Source organism: Prionailurus viverrinus, chromosome C2 (assembly GCF_022837055.1).
Source record: "Prionailurus viverrinus isolate Anna chromosome C2, UM_Priviv_1.0, whole genome shotgun sequence".
NCBI classification, from domain to species: Eukaryota; Metazoa; Chordata; class Mammalia; order Carnivora; family Felidae; genus Prionailurus; species Prionailurus viverrinus.
The window spans coordinates 146,065,130-146,086,493 of record NC_062569.1 but is presented as its reverse complement, the minus strand read 5'-3'; the positions used below and the strand labels follow the sequence as shown (position 1 = coordinate 146,086,493).

At 46.5% G+C, this 21,364-nt stretch overlaps 1 protein-coding gene across 7 annotated transcripts in view; it reads left to right on the top strand.

The window, feature by feature from the left end:
- TIAM1 (TIAM Rac1 associated GEF 1) overlaps positions 1-18,623 on the top strand; it is a 396,054-nt gene extending 377,431 nt beyond the window's left edge. For all 7 annotated transcript variants that reach the window (XM_047874694.1, XM_047874692.1, XM_047874689.1 and 4 more), the window contains 6 exons: positions 2,261-2,369; positions 7,663-7,721; positions 8,268-8,370; positions 10,442-10,529; positions 12,314-12,486; positions 16,090-18,623. In XM_047874694.1, the coding sequence (XP_047730650.1) occupies positions 2,261-2,369; positions 7,663-7,721; positions 8,268-8,370; positions 10,442-10,529; positions 12,314-12,486; positions 16,090-16,559 (1,002 nt within the window). In that variant the 3' untranslated portion in view covers positions 16,560-18,623. The remainder of the gene's footprint in view (positions 1-2,260; positions 2,370-7,662; positions 7,722-8,267; positions 8,371-10,441; positions 10,530-12,313; positions 12,487-16,089) is intronic.
- Positions 18,624-21,364: the final 2,741 nt, after the last annotated feature.

The following is a 21,364-nucleotide window of genomic DNA, read 5'->3' as shown; positions in this document are numbered from 1 at the left end:
GTATGTGGGCCAGGGGAACTCTGGCGTCTCTTGGTGAGCTCTAGAACGTAAAGCCCAGGTACACTCTACTTGTCATCCTTTCGGGATCCGGGCTGAAGAAGCAGTGGCTGTCTTGGGTGTATCCTTTCCATGGAAGGTGGAAGCCCAGGAGGGCTGGTGGAAACTTACTATGGCAAGTCCGAGGCCCAAGGCACATGGCCACGTGCAGAGTCATCAGGGATTTGCCTGGTGTAGTGGGCGGTGCTAGAAAGTCACATGGCAGAGGGTGCCGATACAGAATTATGTTGGAGAAGGAAGTAGAGTTTGGAGAATGATCTGCCCCAGTGACCCTCAATCATGTTTAAAGACATATCCCCTAAGGCGGTGGCCCAGAATGGTACCTGGGAATTTGACTTCTGTGTATAAACACTCCTTTTTTGTGCGGATGCTTGGGGCATGGGTAGTAGAGACTATAGTTACCTTAGTTGAGACTGTCCTGGGAGGTGGTTGACTAGTTATTTCATATGTACAAACAAACTAAGATTGATTAATTTTTTTTATCCTTGGCTATACTACTTACTAATAATACAGGTCAGTAATTATTATTATTGATCCCCCAGTCACTATAGTGGTAACCACACCACTGAATTTTGGTTTGGTTTGTGTTTTTAATTTTTTTTTAACGTTTATTCGTTGTTTTGAGAGACAGAGCACAAGCGGGGGAGGGGCAGAGAGAGAGGGAGACACAGAATCCGAAGCAGGCTCCAGGCTCTGAGCTGTCAGCACAGAGCCTGACATGGGGCTCGAACTCACAGACCGCGAGATCATGACCTGAGCCGAAGTCTTAAGCCAGTGCTTAACCGACTGAGCCTCTCAGGTGCCCTGACACCACTGGATTTTGTACTGCTGGAGCCGCATCCCCAGCACCAGCATCTGGCTTGGTGACTCAGGATGAACAACGCCAAATGGCACTGTGGTCAGCAGAGGGCTGCCGGGTCGCTGCTGCTATTTCCAGAAACCCTGTCAGATTATAAGCAGCAAAATGACCCATCTGTCTTTGAGAAGCTCAACATCAAGTTTTGGAGTATCTGAAATACTGCCTTGAGCTTGATCTCTGGATGCGGAACCTATTGGCAGTGTTTAGTATTTATCAGTGGGTGGACCACGGACTCTGATTGTTTGTAAAGCCTTGTCCCCTAATGTGCCTGCACAGAGAGCAGGTCAAGAGACCAGATGCTTCTCCTCCCTGTGAATTGGCTGCTGAGTGGGCAGGAGATTGAGGTGTGGATGGGCTTGCAAATGGGCCCTGGACTCCGGTGACAGAGGCAGAGGTGGCTGTCGGGAAGTATCAGCACTGGACTGCCGCAGCATCATGTCTGGATGGCTCTACGACCCAAAGACGCATCTGGACCAGGCTTGTGCTCAGTCTCCCCCAGCCGTGTGACCACACCCCATGATCTCTGCGGATCCCTGAGCTCACGCTGCACATACTGAAAGAACACTCTTCAGACTCCTCAGTTGGCTTCTCTCTTCCTCCTCTAAAGTGAAATCAAACCTTTAGAATGAGCTGGAAGAAGAAAAAATCATTGGTTCCACTGCTTTCCAGAAAAACCTTGGCTCCAAGGGGATTTAAACCCATAGGTGGAAATGCCTAGTTTTCTGGGGGGGGGTGTCTGTGATCGATGGCCATTTGTCTCTTCTTGGGGAACTGTCTCTATTTGAACACAGAGCTTGGCCAGTTGTATAGATCAATTTTGACAGGCTCCAGGCTACTGTGTGTGAATTTTGAGGCCCCAATTTCTACCTTTTGCCACTCTAGTCTTGAAATTCTTGTAGATAAATGTGGGATAAAGAAAACAAAGGGACCAGGGGTACCTGGGTGGCTCAGTCCGTTAAGTGTTCAGCTTCGGCTCAGTTCATGATCTCATGGCTCTTGAGTTCCGGCCCTGCGTCAGACTCTGTGCTGGCAGTTGGGAGTCTGGAGCCTGCTTCAGATTCTGTCTCCATCTCTCTGCCCCTCTCCACTCGTGTACAGTCTCTGTCTCTTTCTCTCTCTCTCTTTTTCAAATAAAAATCAACATTAAAAAATTTAAAAAATATGGGAAATCTGTTTAAAAGAAAAAGAAAAAAAAAAGTGACCAGATGTTGTTAAAGACCATATTTTTGTGAAATGAGATTGCCATCAGCCTGCCAGATTTGAAAACCTAAAAATCTGAATATTGTAACAACCACCTGCAAGTTTGTTTTTTGTTTTTTGTTTTTTTTTTTCTGTGCTTCTCAGGTTGCAGATCTGAGCATGGGGGACCTGCTTTTGCACACCACCGTGATTTGGCCAAACCCGCCAGCCTCCCTGGGAAAGTGGAAAAAGGAGCCAGAACTGGCAGCCTTTGGTACGTTATCAGAACAGGGCTGGTGAGGGTGGGCCCAGGGAGGGAGGCTGGGCTTATTTCCCAAAACAAGAACATTTCTTTCCCAAGACCCAGTTTATTAAAATGAAGTTCATTCCAGTTATCTGAACCGGTCTTCCTGCCTTGAGCACCAACATGTCACAAACAGTGCATGAAACCTTCCAGTTAAGTATGGCCAGTGTGAGCACCAGCTACGTGGGAGGGAAGGAATGGCCGAGCCAAGCCTGCCCCGTGTATGAACACGCAGGCAGAGAAAGAGTTTGTTGTCGTCCCTGCTGTGAATATCTTTTTTTTAAATTTTTTATTAAAAAAACCCTTTTTTAATGTTTATTTTTGAGAAAGGGGCGGGGAGGGAGAGGGAGAGCAGGAGTGGGGAGGGGCAGAGAGAGAAGACGACACAGGACTGGAAGCAGGCTCCAGGCTCTGGGCCGTCAGCACAGAGCTCCACACAGGGCTCGAACTCATGAATTGTGAGATCATGACCTGAGCCGAAGTCGGACGCTTAACCAACTGAGCCACCCAACCCCCCTCTGCATATCTTTTCAAAATAACAGGTTAACAATACACCAGGGAAAAGCCGATGGGCAAAAATGAAAACACCGTCTTTTTCTGCGACCTCAAATCTGACATCTTTTATCCTCGCTGACTCTGCTGTTGTGTGTGGTGCTGGGATTCAGGACTCTGATTCTCAGCTCACCTGTGGTGGGTGCCTTGCTCACTTGTGGGGTGCTTCTCAATCACAGTAGGGCAAATACTAGCAAAAGTAGAGATGCTTGTGCGTGATTTCTTTTTTTCAATAAACTGGTTCAGATGGATGCAGTTGCTGTAATCAGGACTCTCACGTGGTCGTATTGTGAAATGTCTTCGAGAGAGAAAACTGTGTTTTGGCACACCGGGAATTGTGGGTAATTTAGGAAATACGGCTTGTTGTTGCAGTTTGAATGCTTGGACGGCCTGCAGTGCCGTTCTGGGTGCAAAACGACCAACAGTGTGTGCTTCTGTTTTATGTTGTGTCTTCTCCTAGCCTCTACAGAAGACTCATGGGTGGGAACCTAAAATAAAGGAAATCTAGCATTTCCATTTTCTTACCTTGCCTTCAAGAGGTTGTTGCTTAAGCTTCTTTAACCGGAACACTTCTTTTTTTCCTCCCCCCGCGATGTGAACAGAGTCTCCCCAAGTGGAACATCCTAGTGATATTAAAATCGGAGTGTTGAACATAAAGACTGTTGAACTTCTCACTTAGATCACTCAGCCTTCATGGAAAAACGTAGTGACCTTTGTAACATTTTCAAAAAGCCACTAGAGTAGTGATGCCATTTCATTAAACATAACAAAGGTGGGCAGGCGCCTGGGTGGCTCAGTTTGTTGAGCGTCCCACTCTTGACTTCGGCTCAGGTCATGAGCTTGTGGTTTGTGGGTTCGGGCTCTGTGCTCATAGCTTGGAGCCTGCTTGGGATTCTCTCTCTCTCTGTTTGCCCCTCTCCCTTCTCGTGCGCTCTCTCAAAATAAATAAATAAACAGTAAAAAAATAAAAGGTGGGTAGAAGTGTGCAAGAAAAATACGTGACTACATGCGTCATACAAGAAAGTATTGGGATATTATAACACGTTGGTAGCTTTTGATGGGGGCGGGGTGCTTTTGGCAGGGGTAAGGAGAGTGTTTTCTTTCCCTACCCCCCCCACCCCCCACCCCCCACTTACCAGTTGTGTTTCTTATGTTGCAATTTCTTCTTGGAAGGGCTGGCAGCTTTCTGATGCTTCATGGTAGGTCATTTCTAGGAAGTATGATTCCCAAGTAAATGACCCAAACGGTCTTACCTACCTGTTTCTGATTCTGGGCTACAGGTGAACAATTCCAGAGTTCCGTCATTGGGACTTTTTCACGACTATGTCCTGAATTGTACAGATTTCCTGGGGTTAGAAATGAACAGATTTAAAACCAGAAAATAATTTGAGTGGGAGAAAGTAGGGGTCAACCAACCTACCCTGTAAAAGGCCACATTGTAAATGTTTTAGGTTTTCAGGGCCAGAAGCCATATGTAGCCAAACTGCAACCATAGACCATATGTAACCAAATGAGCGCCTGTATTCGCAGGCTGTGCTGAATAGGCAGCTGGCCCCAGTTTCCAGGGTGGTTTACAAAGGGTTCAGGAACAGGCTGTTTTTGAGGTTTGGGGCCTTAGCTGCCTCTTGCTGCACAGGCTCAGAGGGAGGACAGTGTGTGTTCCACTCTGCATCATTCTGCTCCCTGCCCCGTGGGTTGCTTACTGGGGCTGGGAGCGGGGGAGGGGGGGAGGCTCACCAAAAGGGAGCCCCCAACACCTGTGCTGGGTGTGAATGGAAGTTGCACACCCAGCCCCAGTGATCGGTGATCACACTGCCAGTAGACTCCGCCGGGGCCATAGTTAACGAGGTGAGAATTGCCCAAGGCTCTATGGGAGGTGGAGGCAAGCTTATTAAGTAAGAGTCATCTCCAGAGGGCACCAGGGTGGCTCAGTCAGTTACGTGTCTGACTTCGGCTCAGGTCATGATCTTGCGGTTTGCAGGTTCGAGCCCCCATATCAGGCTCTGTGCTGACATGACAGCTCACAGCCTGGACCCTGTTTTGGATTGCGTGTCTCCCTCTCTCTCAGCCCCTCCCCTGCTCACGCTCTGTCTCTGTCTCTCTCTCTCAGAAAATGAATAAACATTAATTTTAAAAAATTGAGAAAAACAAACCAGGATTATGAGTAAAGGCAGACTGTCCTCACCATCATGAGCTTACTTACGGGTTTTCAGTCCTCCAAGGTCATGTTTGGCAGTTTTGATGTGATTTCAGGTAGCAAGGCAGAGCAAACGGCCTTAGAAATGCCTTTTGAAGTGAAGAGGAGTTGCTGTAAGGGAAGCAGGGTAATTACCATTGAACAGGCAGCTCTGGGGTTAAAACGTGGTTGTCTTTTGATTTGAATCTCTCCTCTCAGGAGACAGTGCAGCTTTCCTCTGAAACAAATTGATGTACTGATGTATACCTCAGCACCTTGATGTTCTTACTCACAGGATGGCTAATCTGTACTGAATGCTGATGATTATCACCTTAAAAAAAAAAAAAAAGAAAAGAAATAGTTGGTCTGGGCTTCTGCCTTGCAGGGTATTAGATGTTCACGGCTGGGGGTGTAGAGGAGTGCTTGGGGCTGGCAAGGGGTAGCTAGGAGTTTTGGTGGGGGTCATGTGGAAGAGACTGGGCAACACCTCCAGTCAGCTGAGTGAGACTAGTCCCAGGGGATCAGGGAGGGTTTAAGGTGGAGGTGGTCACAGCCCCTGCTGAGGACCGCTCTGGCCCCACCGCTGTGATCCAAGATAGTTGAGGTAAGGGTAAGCTGAGGCAGGCCAGTAGCCTTTTTAGAACCATGGCAACCACCCCATTGAGCTGTAGTCCCAGTGACTTGGTGGGTCTTCTGAGACTAAGGTCACTGGACACCCTGTCCTGGGGTGGAGCTCCCTCGGTTTTAAATGGACCCATTGTCCCGGCCGTGGTGATTTCTGAAGGCTTCTGGTGGGAATGTAGGGCCTCTTCAGGTGCCAGTGTTAGTCACCGTGCAGAGCAGGTACAGCCTTATTGGGCCAGTGGGGACTTTGGAGAGGGAACCTCTCCGTCAATCCTCTGGGATTCTTTTTCTTTCTTCCCTCCTTTTTTCTTTCTTTCTTTCTTTCTTTCTTTCTTTCTTTCTTTCTTTCTTTCTTTCATTTATTTATTTTAAGAGAGACAGAGACAGCACTGGTGGGGTAGGGGCAGAAAGAGGGGGAGAGAGAGAGAATCCCAAGCAGGCTCCGTGCTGTCAGCACAGAGCCTGACATGAGGCTCGAACTCACAAACCGTGAGATCATGACCTGAGCTGAAACCAAAAATTGGATGCTTCACCGGCTGAGCCAGCCAGGCGCCCCGACCCTCTGGAACTCTTGAGGGGTGGGATGCTGTGAGCGTGAAGGGCCAGGGGCAGTCCAGACCCAGTGGCTAGAGCTGGTTTCTTTACACCATCAGGCTGGTTTCTGCAGTGGAAGTTAGAGGCATTTTGCACCAAGGAGAAGCCGATTCATTTATAATAAATGTCCATTTATAAGGACAGAAAATGAGCCAGATACTTGGGGTTGGTCTCCAGAAGGCCTGGGAGCCCCTCCCTGAGAATGCTCAGAATATTCCTTCCCTTTGTGATCCTGGGTCTGGTACACCAGGCATGGCCCCTCCAGCTGCTGTGTGACCACCTGGGCCCTGGCTCTTGGGGCCAGAGCGGGAAGAGGGATGGAGTCCTTGCATCCAAGAGCCAGCGATGGGCTTGCCCATCTTCTGGTCTCCTGGGCACCCGTTCTTCCTTCCCTCTAGGAAGAGTCAGAGTCACTGAGTGGTCACCATGCTTGGCATTGTTTAAGGAACTCTGGAGTGTGCACAACTATTGGGTCTCCTCTACCCCTCAAAGACTGTAAGAGTAAACCGGCAAGCTCCCTGCCCCTGGATCCTTCCTGTGATTCAGCCCCATTTGGAAGAAGTGCAATTGCATTCTGGTTTCATAAACGCATTTTCATTTCTTTAGGTCAAAAAAGATGAGTTCTGTTTCCTGAATTATCAATACTGTGTGTGTGTGTGTGTGTGTGTGTGTGTGAGTGTGTGTGCACTATTTATTAGGTTAGCTGGCATAAATCTAAATCCCTGTAAGCTTTGTTACCATCATCGAGGTTTGTACTATTCCTCCAGCTGCTGAACCAGTACATTTTTGTTAAATGCATTCTGCCGAAGTTTTAAACTTGAAATCACACCATGATTAAACTTGCTTTAAAAAGGTTCCAGGGGCGCCTGGGTGGCTCAGTCGGTTGAGCGTCCGACTTCAGCTCGGGTCATGATCTCACAGTCTGTAAGTTCGAGCCCCGCGTCGGGCTCTGTGATGACAGCTCAGAGCCCGGGGCCTGTTTCAGATTCTGTGTCTCCCTCTCTCTCTGACCTTCCCCCATTCATGCTCTGTCTCTCTCTGTCTCAAAAATAAATAAACGTTAAAAAAAAAAAAAAAAAGGTTCCAGTGGAGCGGGAGGGTTTATTTCCATTTACTTAGGCTTTCTGTGGTTTTTGGAAAATTGTCATCTCAGGAGGCTTTGGAGCCGTGTGGATGGGGTAAATGAGCAGAAGGTGGGGTCGGGGCTGGCTCACATGCCCCTTGCTGTCTTCTTGGGAACTGTAGTGTCCATTATCGGAGTTCAGAGGAAAGCCCGTGTGTTATGTGCTGTAACCACCTTGTCTCCTCTTTTTCCAGTCTTCAAAACTGCTGTGGTCCTTGTGTATAAAGACGGTTCCAAACAGAAGAAGAAACTTGTAAGACTTCTTATGTCTCCCCTGGTTTGAAAGTAACTCCGTTTCTGTCTGCTTCGTAGTTTTTATCTGCATAATTACCATTCTGCCCCTTGGTCAGGCACAAGCCTCGTGTGATTTCTTTCTTTCTTTCTTTCTTTCTTTCTTTCTTTCTTTCTTTCTTCCTTCCTTCCTTCCTTCCTTCCTTCCTTCCTTCCTTTCTTTTTAAATACATTTGAAGTGTTGCTAAGAACGGGAGGAAATTGCCTACCCCGCCTTCTCTTTGGCAGGTGCACATTGAGAGCATGAAACGTGAAGAGCTATTGGGGCCCGTCATGGCCAGAACCTTCCTGACACTTGTTTCCTTTTTTCTGTCCCCCTTTTGGGCAATCCCTTTCATCTTCCTTCCTGTGGGGCTGAGGTCCCTCCAGACCAGCACGGGGTGTTCCAGCCTCACTAGTTGTCTGGGTGTGGGTGTGGGGGGTGTGGGTGTGTGTCTGTGGTGGTGGGGGGGTCCGGTCCAGGTTGAAGCAGATCACCCCACGCACCCGCTTCCTTCTCTTCCTGCAGGTAGGATCTCACAGGCTTTCAATTTATGAGGACTGGGACCCCTTCCGGTTTCGGCACATGATCCCCACCGAAGCTCTGCAGGTTCGAGCTTTGGCAAGTGCAGGTAAACACGGGAACATGCCGGGTGCATGTTTCCAACGTGTGTATGAACGGTTGGTCTGAATCCTTTCTTTGGCGTAACCTCTGTAACCTTCCTTTTTCTTCTATATTTATCTCTTTTTCCTCAGTCTCTCTACTGCCTCTTGTGTTCCCAGCCATGTATGAAATATTTGAATGAATGAATGCATGCATGCATGCATGAACTAAGCGAATGGATGGAATGTTTTCAATATTGTTTCAAGGAGTTCTAGTCAATCCTGTTATATGTATTAATATTATAGTGCCTAATATCTGAGTAGCAGTGAGTCTTGTACTTCTGGACAGAATCCTTGAGACCGTGAGCAGATTAAAGCCCACAGAAAATCACTCACTAGCTTTTTAACCGGGGGGCCCGTAAAGGCCACCAAAAGCACAAAATAAAGCCATTAAAGCCCATCCCACTTGGACAACAGGTGCAGTTGTCTGGTAGTGAAGGGAGGCCATGGAAGGGACCTCTGCAATGCACAGTAGATCCGTATTTCTGTATCCTCTTCTGGCATCTGATGTGAGCATTAAGTTCTTGGTGCCCGGTGCGTGTTCCTCATCCTTCCCTGTTTCCACGCGTCACCTCCATGAGTAATAAAATTGGCTCTGATCCTCATAAAATCAAGTCCCACGTCATGCGGTTTTAGTGAACCTTCAATTACTCACTGAAATTAAACCAGAGCTTCTTCCCTCACTTTTTGTGATCTCTTGTAGAAACACTCAAATGCAGAAACCCCATAGGACGAATGTATTTGGGATGATCATTTGCCTTAAGAAGGTTTCTTCCCAACCTTGAGGCACAGCAATTTACTCTGGTGCCTTTTTACTTTATTTGATTCGCCAGAACCTGGAAGTTATTAGCTGGAGTAGCATTCCGAGGATGGGGCACTTAAACACTCTTCTTGTCTTGTTTTGTAACCGTAGGTTGCAGATTATCTAGTTCGTACGTTGTGCCTGTTTTATAAATGGGAAAGCTTGCATCCGTGGCCAACTGTTGGCTTCTCGGCCAGATATTTTGCCTTCGCTGAGGACCACGTACACAAAGAATTTAAATTGTGGCAACAAAGCCATCTTTGTGTTGTGCTGTTCCATTCTCACTCTTTCATGCTTTCATTCAAAGCATGTTTAAGATAATCAAGATAAAAGCTTTTTTTTACGTGAGTTAGAAAGATTAGCCAACTTGTTTCTCGTCATGAGATACATTCCAGTGGCTCCGAGAAACCAGAATGTGCGATTTCTCGATTTTTATCTTCATTTGGGAAGATTCGTGAACATTTTTGCAGATGAGCCCTGGTTGGGCTTAAATCGTGTGGGCACAATGAGGGTTTGTGACCGGGGCTCTCGGTACCACGCTGGGTAAGGCTGAGACCTCGCAGTGTGCAGCCTTTGCTGATTGCAGTAATTGTCCTTTCCACAAACACTATTTCTGACTTCAAAGACCATGGTATGCCGACGTGGCAAAGCTTAGAAATGACTTTAAAGGACAACTGTCCCCGCCTCTGGGCATCCCAGTTTTGCTTCCCTCAGAGTGGGCACCCTGGGGGTGCTGAGAAAGGGGAGGAGGCCCATCTGTTTCCAGGACCTGCTTGGCCAGGACACGGGCCTGGCCACTCACAGGGAAGGCTCTTCTCAGGGACACGAGGACCTGCCTCTCGATAGCACTGGCCTGCTGCACTCTGCACTGGCATCTCGGGTTCTGTCTAGTCCAACCGTTGCCAAAAGAACCACTCACTTAATGGAAATAGTCCGGCCAAACAGGCCGTGCAGCTAAAGGGGTAGTTCTGTGATCAATATGATTGACTGATTGCCCTTTTAGACCATCTAGCAGGAGATTGTAGCAACTGGAAAATTTCCAAGCATTTCTTTTTCTTAACACCCGTTAAGCTCTCACTTTGTCTCTCTGAGCTGACAGGATGGTGGTGAAGGACCTTTGGTCTTATGCGGCTCTGCGCTATTTAATCTTACGCCAGGGCGTAGAACATGCTTTTGTAGAAATGCAAACGTATCTCTTTGGAACGTACGCTAATCCCTCCTCGTTTTAATTTATGTAGACGCGGAAGCAAATGCCGTGTGTGAAATTGTCCATGTAAAGTCTGAGTCTGAAGGGAGGCCGGAGAGGATCTTCCACCTGTGCTGCAGGTGAGCCTGGGGCTGTGAGACTGTGCAGCCCAGAGGGAAGGGACGTGACTGCTCGATGTCCCCTCAACCCCCTCGGGGCTCTGCACATCTGCGTGTGCGTCCCTAGACGCCACGTGCTTTTTCTTGCACAACAAATAACACTGATCCGGCAAATTAAACTGATCTTATCAGAACATAGACGATGATCTCACTAACCTAATTTCTTTTTATTTACTTATATACTTATTTTAAGTTTGTTTGGAGAGAGAGCAAGCAAGTGGGGGAGGGACAGAAAGAGAGGGAGAGAGAGAGAGAGAGAGAGAGAGAGAGAGAGAGAGAGAATCTCAAAAAGGTGCTGTGCTCTCACTGCAGAGCCTGACTCGGGGCTCCAGGTCATCACCATGAGATCATGACCTGAGCCGAAACCTACAGTTGGACGCTTCACCGACTGAGCCACCCAGACGCCGCGCCTTCCCCACCCCCCACCACATGCATTATTTCATTTAGCCAGACTGAGGTTCCATTATTCCATTTTACCTATGGGGAGCCAAGGCTCACGGAGGCTACTTTGCCTAAAATATTACAGAAATGAACACTGAGTTCAAACTCGGGTACTATCTGCGTAGGCTAACATGTTTGTGATTTTGTTGGCAAAGTCCATGGACTTTGGTGAGCCCGCCCCTAGAGATGCTGTATTCATTCGTCATTAATACGGAAGACTAAGTGCCACTTACCTGGGTAGAAATACCGACGACCTAATTAGAAAAATTACTCTTACCTAGGAGGAAGGTTTTTATTGTGGGAATTAGGGCTTGGGAAGATTTTTTAGTTCTTTTCTTTTTTTTTTTTTTTTTTAATTTTTTTTTCAACGTTTATTTATTTTTGGGACAGAGAGAGACAGAGCATGAACGGGGGAGGGGCAGAGAGAGAGGGAGACACAGAATCGGAAACAGGCTCCAGGCTCTGAGCCATCAGCCCAGAGCCTGATGCGGGGCTCGAACTCACGGACCGTGAGATCGTGACCTGGCTGAAGTCGGACGCTTAACCGACTGCGCCACCCAGGCGCCCCTTTTTTAGTTCTTTTCAAGGTAGCTTTAATATTGACTTGTCGTGGGGCACCTGGGTGGCTCAGTCGGTTAAGCTTCTGCTTCAGCTCAGGTCATGATCTTTATGGTTCGTGGTTCGAGCCCCGTGTCGGGCTCTGTGCTGACAGCTTAGAGCGTGGAGCCTGCTTTGGATTCTGTGTCTCTCTCTCTGTCCCACCTGCCCCCCCCCCCCCAACCTTATGCTCTCTCTCTCAAAAATAAATAACATTTAAAAAAGTCTTTAAAAGAATATTGACTTGTTGAAATGTGTCATGGGAGTAGCTGATATTTAACATAAGGCCAACTCTAGAGGAAACTAAGGTCGTTGGGATGTCTGTCTTTGGGTGCTCTGTAGAGCTGAGAATCCTGTGGTTCATTTGCCTGTAAAAAAAACATTTTGGAACGAAAGGCCTTAAGTGTCAAAAGCAGAATCTGGCAACTTCTTGGTGCAGGATCAGTGTATCCATCAATCTATTCGTCAATGGGCTGTCTGTCCCACATTAGCTGCGGGAGATGAGTCACAAAGCATAAAGGGAAAGAAGTGTGTGTTCTCTATCTCCAGCAATGAAAACATGGCTCAGCGCAGAAATTGGAGTTGTGGCCTCTTTAACCTTTGGTCTTCAGGGATATTTGTTGGGCTGCCCCCGATAATATTAGAAGATCCCCATGTGTTAAGTACTTTTTCCCCCTAACGCGTGTAAATCTTCTTTCTTTTCATAGCTCTCCAGAGAGCCGGAAAGATTTCCTGAAGGCTGTGCATTCAATCCTGCGTGATAAGCACAGAAGACAGCTCCTCAAAACTGAAAGCCTTCCCTCATCCCAGCAATATGTACCTTTTGGAGGAAAAAGATTGTGTGCGCTCAAAGGGGCCAGGCCAGCCATGAGCAGGGCAGGTACTGTGGGGATTCAGACGTTCAAGATCCCCGTCACCCCCACTCCACTGTAGAACTCCAGTGAGCTTGACCTTTCTGTTGAGCAAGAATTAGATGTGGCCTTGTGGGGGCTAACACTGGAGTACAGCTCTTCCCTGGTGTCAGGTTCCTTGCCCTTGCCTCCTTCCCGGCAGCTCCCTGGGGATCCGCCCTTCATTTACTCATCTTGCCCTCCCTCCAGCTTCCCTCTGCCACCCTCCTCCTTTTGGCTGGGGACGCCTCTCTCATTCGCCAAGCCAGCAAGTGAGCGCGTTCCCGTTCCGGAGGGGCTCTCTCAGCCTGCTTGTGGAATGAGAGTCGCTGCTTTGCATGACAGCCGGCTTTGTCTAGCAAAAAGCAGTGTGTCCTGTCTCAGCAAGGTCACGGCCTGCCATTCTGAAAACATGGTGGCTCTGTAATCTGAAAACACAGCGATGCCTGTTCTCAGTAAGGATGGCATGTTTGGTAGACCAGGTGACACATAAGCTGTTTACCCTTGCCTAGTGCCTGCAACTTTATTTTTAGCTTCGGTGTTAGTTTGGGGAAGCCTTGAGCTGCTATTTGGTAAAGAGGAAACTAGAGTTTATAGAGTTTAAATGGTCCCAGAGTAAATATTCTTTTAGGACTGGAATCATCACCTTGGAGCAGTGAGGAAGGAAGACCTATACTACCATCTATAAATAGCAGTAAAATATATCTAGGAAGAAAGGTATTTTCATAACATAGGTATTAGTGACATCAAGATATTCACGCTTTTATCCCTCCTTTCTTAAGAGGTAGCCCTGAATTTTGCAGGGAATTGTCCAGTAAAAGAGGCTTCCTTGGCATTTGCCGAGAAGGTTCTGACCTTTGTCCGGGTCACCTTTCTGCCGATTCACAATTGTGCCGAAGAGGCATAGATAGAATTGTGAATGGTTGGAGGTTTTCGTAGACCTAGCCTACATAGCTTGACGTGGGGTATTATGTTCTTGAGGCACCTTACATTTAACTAATGTTGGGGGTTAGTTAAATCGAACCTACTCTCCAATCGGTTGATAAACGTCTGTTGAAAACCTAGTGCAGTGAACATCTCGTGTTCTGTTGGGTTCTCCAAGTGTCTTGAGAATCTGACATACCTTTGTATCCACAATTTCTCGCGGAGTCCTCATGTGAAGAAAACTTTGCAGATCCATTTATACCTCACAGTAGAGCACTTCTCCTGAGAATTGTCTCGCCTAACCTTTTTACTTGCCAGGGAATGTTTAAATTCGGATTGCGAATACGCGTGCCAGCCTCAGGAAATGTGCTTGTCATTGGCTAGGTTTCAGTTGTTAATCAATGAACCTAAATTCAGAACTGCATTTGCGTTAAAACTAAGCGATTTTAGTCTGCAGGACACTCAGAAGTTTTCCTGCTAAGACCCCTTTGGAGCGAAAACGAATGCAGAGTTACACCATCATGGAAACCAAGAGAAACCCTCAATGTCAGCCTGTTGGCTTTGGCTGATTGGAAGTTGTCTGCCTGATGGCTCATAGCTAGCTGAAGAAAGTTTTGGCCATTCTGCAGACCCCTCAGTATCATCATCAGCATCTTCACGTTAGACGATTTAAAGATGATGCTTGAGTGGCTCAGCCAGCACCAGTTTGTGACAAGTCTTAACAATGAATTGGGAATACTCAAGTCAGAGATGGTCTCCCTGAACCCTGTATAGCCATCCAGGTTATGAAGTATCCTTTTAACAAAGGATAAATACTCATGCTTCATTGTGCATTGTCATAAGTACCCAGGTAGTTTATTTCTCTGTTCTGATTGAAAAGGACAGTAAAGCCAAGTGTCTTGCCTCAGTACTCAGTCTGAAAGTACTTTATGTCTGCCAAAAGCCCAGTGAAAATGAAAGAATTGTACACATACAGAACCTACCATCCATTCTATAATTGGGGTTTGTTTTTGTTTTTGTTTTGTATTTTCCTTATCCCGTATCTGTCCATCTATTGTCCGTCAACGCATCGTATTTTTGACACATTTCAAAAATACACACATTAACACACTTTACCCCTGAATACTTGAGCATTGGCAAAAATATTTCCAGTAGCCCAATTTTGAATCGAGGTGGTTCTAATATGGCGATTGGAGACTGGCAGATTCCACTATGGTGGGATTGGGATAAAACTGAACAGGAAGTTTTGCTTTTTCCCACTGGAGTAAAAGTAGTGCCTTTTTTTCTCTCTCTTTTTTTCCATTTTTCCTGGAAACCTTTATTCGATTCCCTTCCTTGATCAAGAGCGATTTCCGTTTGTTCCATTTTCAGCTGGTAGAACGATAGAAACCTAGGGATCTGAGCCAGAGGATGGCTGGAATGGGAGCCAAGTGAGGGCGTCATCCGACCCACTGCCCGTATCCTGCTGTGTTTGGAGTCGTGGCTATGTTTGGCGGTACTTGGGAATAGCTATCATACTTCTTACACCGAAAACAGTTTAATGGTTTTAGGGCTTAGGTGCCGGGAACGCGGCTCCCAATGGGGGTTTAGGCTCTTCCCCTCCACTGGGAACCCCATGTTGCATTTCACCTTCTCGTGTCTAATGCCACGGCCCCTTGACTAGCAGGGAGCAGGCAGTGGCGTCCCTTGCGTATGTGTCTTTTGTGTGTGAGCGTGTGGTGGGAGTGTTCGTTTGCTTGATTGAGTGGCGTCTTGTGTGTTTTGAAAAACTCTGGCTTCCTAGAGGGCTGTGGGGTGAACAAACAAATTCAAAGATCTGTTTGTTGGTAATGGCGAGTCCCTTTATATGGCGCTTCGAGGATCAATGGCATGGGTGTCATATATGACTTCTTTCTCATTCCACTCAGGCACCGGTATTTTAATTGATCTGTAGGAGAGTGATCGGTGACACACAGAATGTCGTCGGGAGGGACTAAAGCTCACATTTGCTCAGCACACAGTTCACGTGGGGCTTTGTCAGAAAGCGGGCAGGGCCGTGACTGGAGACTTGGTGTCTCTGAGAGCCACTCTCCCGTAGGCTCTGCGTGAGGGACGCCGTGCCCTTACTTCACTGCACATCCTCCAGAAATGTGACATTTGGTTTCCCAGAGAGCAGTATAACTTGGACCCAAACTTTTGCCTCCTTGATGTGTGATTTCTACGAAGCCAGTGGAACCCTAAAAGCACCCCCTACCCTTACCAGAGACCCATCCCAGCTACGTGACCCTAGGACAGCCCCTGGGGATCCCCAGAGCACTGCACCATGGGACATCGTCAGGGCTGAGGGCACTAACTAATCCCAGGGTCAGAGGTCAACTGGGTGCAGCACAGGGTAGAGAAATGGATTGTTTCAGAGGGAGGTGAATCCCCTTTTCCCCATAACCGACAGCCCCCTGTGTCCCTCCGTTCCCCCTGCCCTGCCCTTCGGTCCGTTGCTATGACATCTTCCAAGTCCAGACATCTGTGAAATAAAGACTCTAAGGCAGACTGGTGAAATCTGGACTTTAAGCCCCGAACGACATCAAATAAATACCATTTAGCATTTCTTTTTCTTTTCTTTGCTGTCTGGATTTTCATCGCATGTAAAGCATGTGGGGGTTTTCTTTTTATATTTTTGTGTGTGTGTGCAGTGTCCGCCCCAAGCAAGTCTCTTGGCAGAAGGAGGCGGCGACTGGCTCGAAACAGGTTTACCATTGACTCTGATGCCATCTCGGCCAGCAGCCCGGAGAAAGAGTCCCAGCAGCCCCCCGGTGGCGGGGACACTGACCGATGGGTAGAGGAACAGTTCGATCTTGCTCAGTACGAGGAGCAAGACGACATCAAGGAGACAGACATCCTCAGTGACGATGATGAATTCTGTGAGTCCGTGAAGGGCGCCGCGGTGGACACAGACCTGCCCGAGCAGCTTCAGGCTGCGTCCATCAGTCAGCGGGAGAGAGGCCGCAAAAGCCTGGATAGTCACGCGTCCCGCATGACGCAGCTCAAGAAGCAAGCCGCCCTGTCGGGCGTCAATGGAGGCCTGGAGGGCCCGAGCGAGGAAGTCATCTGGGTTAGGCGCGAAGACTTTGCCCCCTCCAGGAAACTGAACACTGAGATCTGACTGTCACTTTCCCCCTAGAGAGTGTGTGTAGATACTCCCCACCCCCCACGCCCTGCCCTCCCCCTGCCCCCTCCTGTCCCCTCAAGGAGGAGAATGTCCCCGTAGGTGGCACTCTTGCACACACACACGGTTTTGGCGGCTTGACTTTGTGCTGAAGCCACGTCGCCACCCAACTTCGTCATCTCTCACGACATCAGAAAGAATTGTCCAGAATCCCAAATAAGCTCGAGTTCCGTCTTCTGTACATTCCTAAGGGCTCTTATCCTCAACTAATCAGGGCCAGAAAAATTCAAAAATAAAACAAAAAAAAAGAAAGATTCTGTAGCACTGGAAAAAGAATCACCCCGGGTGTTTTAAGTATGTTACGACAGATTAGTTGAAGGGACAGCACAAAAACTAACAATAATAAAAGTCGCTCTATCTGAAATCAGTCCAGGAGCCATCTCTCAGTTGGGGAAACCACGTTCAAACACAAAACACAACAAAGCAACTGTACCGTCTACAATGTTCTTACTCCTCCCCCTCTTAAATGTCTGAGAATATCTGTGTATTTTAAGAATGTGTGAGGAGACGGTGGAGATGTATGTTTTGATGAGTTGTTTTTTGGGGTTTTTTTTTGTTGGTTTTTTGTTTGTTTGTTTGTTTTCTTCTCTCTCTTCTGTTTTGGTCCATGGCTGGTCTTACTCAGTGTCCGTGTTCGGAAGTTCTAGTTTTGCATAGAATTATAAAGATGCCAAACTCTTTAAGAAGAGATCCAAATTTATCACTTGAAAAAAAAAAACACACAAAAAAACACTATTTTTTGTATTTTACTTGAGATGCAGGGGCACAAACAGATAAGAATTTTACAGTGCTAGTGTAACTCTGAATCTAAAGAAATGAGGAATTTACCTTTTACAGAGAGAATGAGGCATGGTGATTTTATATTTATATATGAAAGGCCAACAAGATGCTTAGGAGAAACTTTTAAAGAAACAGATTGCTTTTTTTTTTTTTTTTTTAAATGTTTGAATCTCTATGCGAGATGGGAGCTTGGCTGGATTAAACATGACACCCAGATGGGCAGTGTGTTATGTCTGTTGCACGTGGTGGGGGAGGGGAGGCTCCTTCTCAAGGGGTTGCCATGGTGATCATTGGTTTTCCCATCAAAGTTGCATCCTCATCCATAGAATACCTGTCCCTTCCCTGACGGTCCACACCAGACCCCTTAACAAAACAGCCTCTTCAGAAACCTATCTTGTGTTTAATACTTTCAACATGCCAACGAAAACAGGGTAAACACGCTAAAAAAACCTAACGTTCTCAACAGATTTCCAAATAGGAAGAACAAAAACAAGTTAAAGCACTTTTGATTCTTTTAAAACGGTTTATAGCTTTTTTTTTTTCTTCTCTCCCATTTCACAATGTCCACTTCCTAAGAAGGGTTTCAATAATATGAAAACTTTCTTTTTTGGGGAAAATATCTATTTGGTGTTTGACACATCAGTAGGTACTTTAAAGACCTGAATTTTATAGTAGCTTTAGGAATTATATTTTATAAAAATCAGTTATGACTTTATATTTCCAGACAATAGAGAGTTCAGAACATCACGCTCTGGTACCCCTGCTTGCTTTACCCGCTTTTCCACCCTCTGTCCCCCCCCCCCCCCCCCCCGCCCTTTCGGGTTTCCAGGGCTTTGAGCTTGATCTTTTGAAAGTTTTATTCTATTAAATTTTTGCTATATCTTCTGGTTTTCTTAAAAAGCTTTAGAATGGTTTCTATACCCTTTGTACCACTGCATTGTTCCATATCACCTCTAGTTCGATTGTGTCCAGATGGAAAACGGAAGCAGAGACTTCTGATAGCCACACTAGTCCCAGTGCAACGGTTCCGTCTGCAGATGCTAGAAAGTCTGGTGCTTAGAGAGGGTGCCATTGTCTCTTGTACATAAGGTCATGACGTGTCTATGTCAAAAGTTCTTATATATTTCTTTTATAAGCTGAAAGAAGGTCTATTTTTATGTTTTTAGGTCTACGAATGGAACGTTGTAAATGCCTGTCAAACAATAAAAATACTGAAAAGTATCTGGACGGTCCTGTGCCTTTTTGGATGGGAGGATGGGTGTGGAGTGTTGGCGGTGGGAAAGAGGAGATTCCTGGGAATGCCCTTTTGTTTCTCTCTCTCTCTCTAAATAATTATCGTGATCATCAAGGGAAAGCTGACTTGGTAGAGCTTTTCGTGCTTTTGTGTTTTTTTGTGTGTTGTTTTTTTTTTTTAATTTTTTTGTGTTGGGGGTGCCTGGGTGGCTCAGTCGGTTAAGTGTCTGACTTCGGCTCAGGTCATGATGTCGCCGTTCCTGAGTTCGAGCCCTGCGTCAGGCTCTGTGCTGACAGCCCGAAGCCTGGAGCCTGTTTCAGATTCTGTGTCTCCCTCTCCCTCTCAGCTCCTCCCCTGGCCACACTCTATCTCTGTCAAAAATAATAAACATTAAAAAAAATTTTTGTGTGTGTTACTTTTTAATTTTTTCAACTTGAGGTGTAATTGACCTATAATATTATCTTAGTTTCAGGTGATTTGGTATTCGTGTATATTGCAAAATGGCCTCCTCAGTAGTACAGTTAATATCTGTCACCATACATAGTTTTTCTTGTGATGAGAGCCTTCAAGATCCACTCTTCTAGGTATGTTCAGATCTGCAGTATGGTATTTTAACTATAGTCACCATGATGTATGTTACTTCCTGAGGACTTACTCATCTTAGAACTGGAAATTTGTACCTTTTGAACTTTGACTCATTTTGTCCACCCCCCACCTCTCTGGCAGCCATCAGTCTGTTCTCTGTTTGTGGGATGGATTCTTGTTCTTTGTGGTTTGGGGGCATTGTTTTTATTTTTATTATTTTTTTAAAGTTTACTTATTTTGAGAGAGAGAAAGTAGGAGAGGAACAGAGAGGGGGAGAGAGAGAATCCCAAGCAGGCTCCACACTGTCAGCGAGGACACAAACCGTGGGATCGTGACCGGAGCCAAAATCAAGAGTCAGTGTTTAACCAGCGGAGGCACCCAGATGCCCCGATACTTTTTTAAAAACCTAAACCTTAATATTTTAAATATCAGGAACCACTATAGAGCAGAATCCGTAGAAAAGAATGCCATTTTACATGTCCTTTCAACATGCCCCACATCCAGGTCAAATTCAGTGGGACCCTCACAGCATTTCTGAGCACCAGCCCCATTCTCTTTGGCTTTAGGACTTGGCCCATTTTCCTGGAAGCCACCTGGGGCTTCCTGAGCCGATCCCAAGAACTCGTTGGTTTCTGAGTTCTGTGTCTTCATCTTAAATAGAACATCCTGTGTTCTGTTGTGCTCAGGTCTGTGCTTGTGTTTTGTGCCCGGTGTCATTGCCTTGTGCTGTAGACATAAAGGGTTGGTTTGCTTTCAATCAAGGCGTTCACGTTTTGGCTCATGTCCTTCCTGACTGGCTTCTTGAATACATGCGTGGGTGAGCCCCTGTGTGCTGACAAAACACGCACACACTTATAAAATGGGTTCATACTATTTTATTAACACATACTTTTTTTTATTAATCTGAGTTTTACCCGCAGTGATACAAATTGTGGCCATTTGCCTAAGACAAATGGGTTTGTAGCATTCAGAGTCATTGCTACATAGTCATCCATTTTAATGGATGGACTGTGGTTTACCATAATTTCTATGTTCAGTTCCTGCTGATGGTCATGAAGGATTCTGGTTTTTATTATTATAGAAAAATACCGTGAACGTATGTGTTGCATATTCTTTGTGCACTTGTTAGAGTACAGTCATCGAAATAGCTTTGAGTGTATGTATATGTGTCTTGAAGATTTTGATGTACATTTCTACATTGTAGGGGCCATACTGCTGACCTGTTTGGCTTCTGGTGAGTCGTCAAGATCCACTTTCCTGTCTGGTGTCTTCACTTTGCCACAGAAATGCCTATGGCTTTGCCACGGAGACTGGCATTATCACCTGCGTTTGTATTAGATCCTTGGGCTGGATATCCTGGTGGGTGGACCATCTCCCAGTGTCCTGTCCTTCCTCCTGTCCACACTCAGTTTCACGGGAACGTTTGGCCATTAAGCTACAGGATTTGGGTACTTAATGTGACACGAGCTGAACATCCTTGCGAGGTCTCCCTTTCAAACTCCAAGGGTTTTAAATACCCTCACTCCACATATGTTGCTTCTTGTTTTCCCTCTAGATTTACATGAGGGAGGAACTTTTACAGTAGTGAATACATGGTTGGGATGAAATTTATGTTTGAAATAACTCTTGATGTTTTTTACTAAAAACCATTATGGAAAAAGATTTTTGTAGAACAGAGAGAGGAGCAATGACTGGTAGATTTTCTTTTCTTTCTTTTTTTAAATTTTTTAATGTTTATTCATTTTTGAGAGAGCGAGCAGGAGAGGGGCAGAGAGAGGAGGGAGACACAAAATCCAAAGCAGGCTCCAGACTCTAAGCTGTCAGCACAAAGCCCGAGTGGGGGCTTGAACCCATGAACCGTGAAATCATGACCTGAGCTGAAGTCCAATGCTCAACCAACTGAGCCACCCAGGCGCTCCCTATTGGTGGATTTTCAATAAACTCTCCACGTCTCCGGGAGTTTGTCACCACCCGCTAGAGGAAGATGACCCTGACTCACCGGAGCAATGATCCTTGAGCCAAAATGTGACTTTGCTGCGGGTTCAAAATGCAGATCGTTGCAGGGGAATCCACCTCCCAATCTCCTCACCTTCATCTGCCTGGGAGTGTGCTTGTGAAGGAAGTAGAAGTTTTCTCCCGCCCT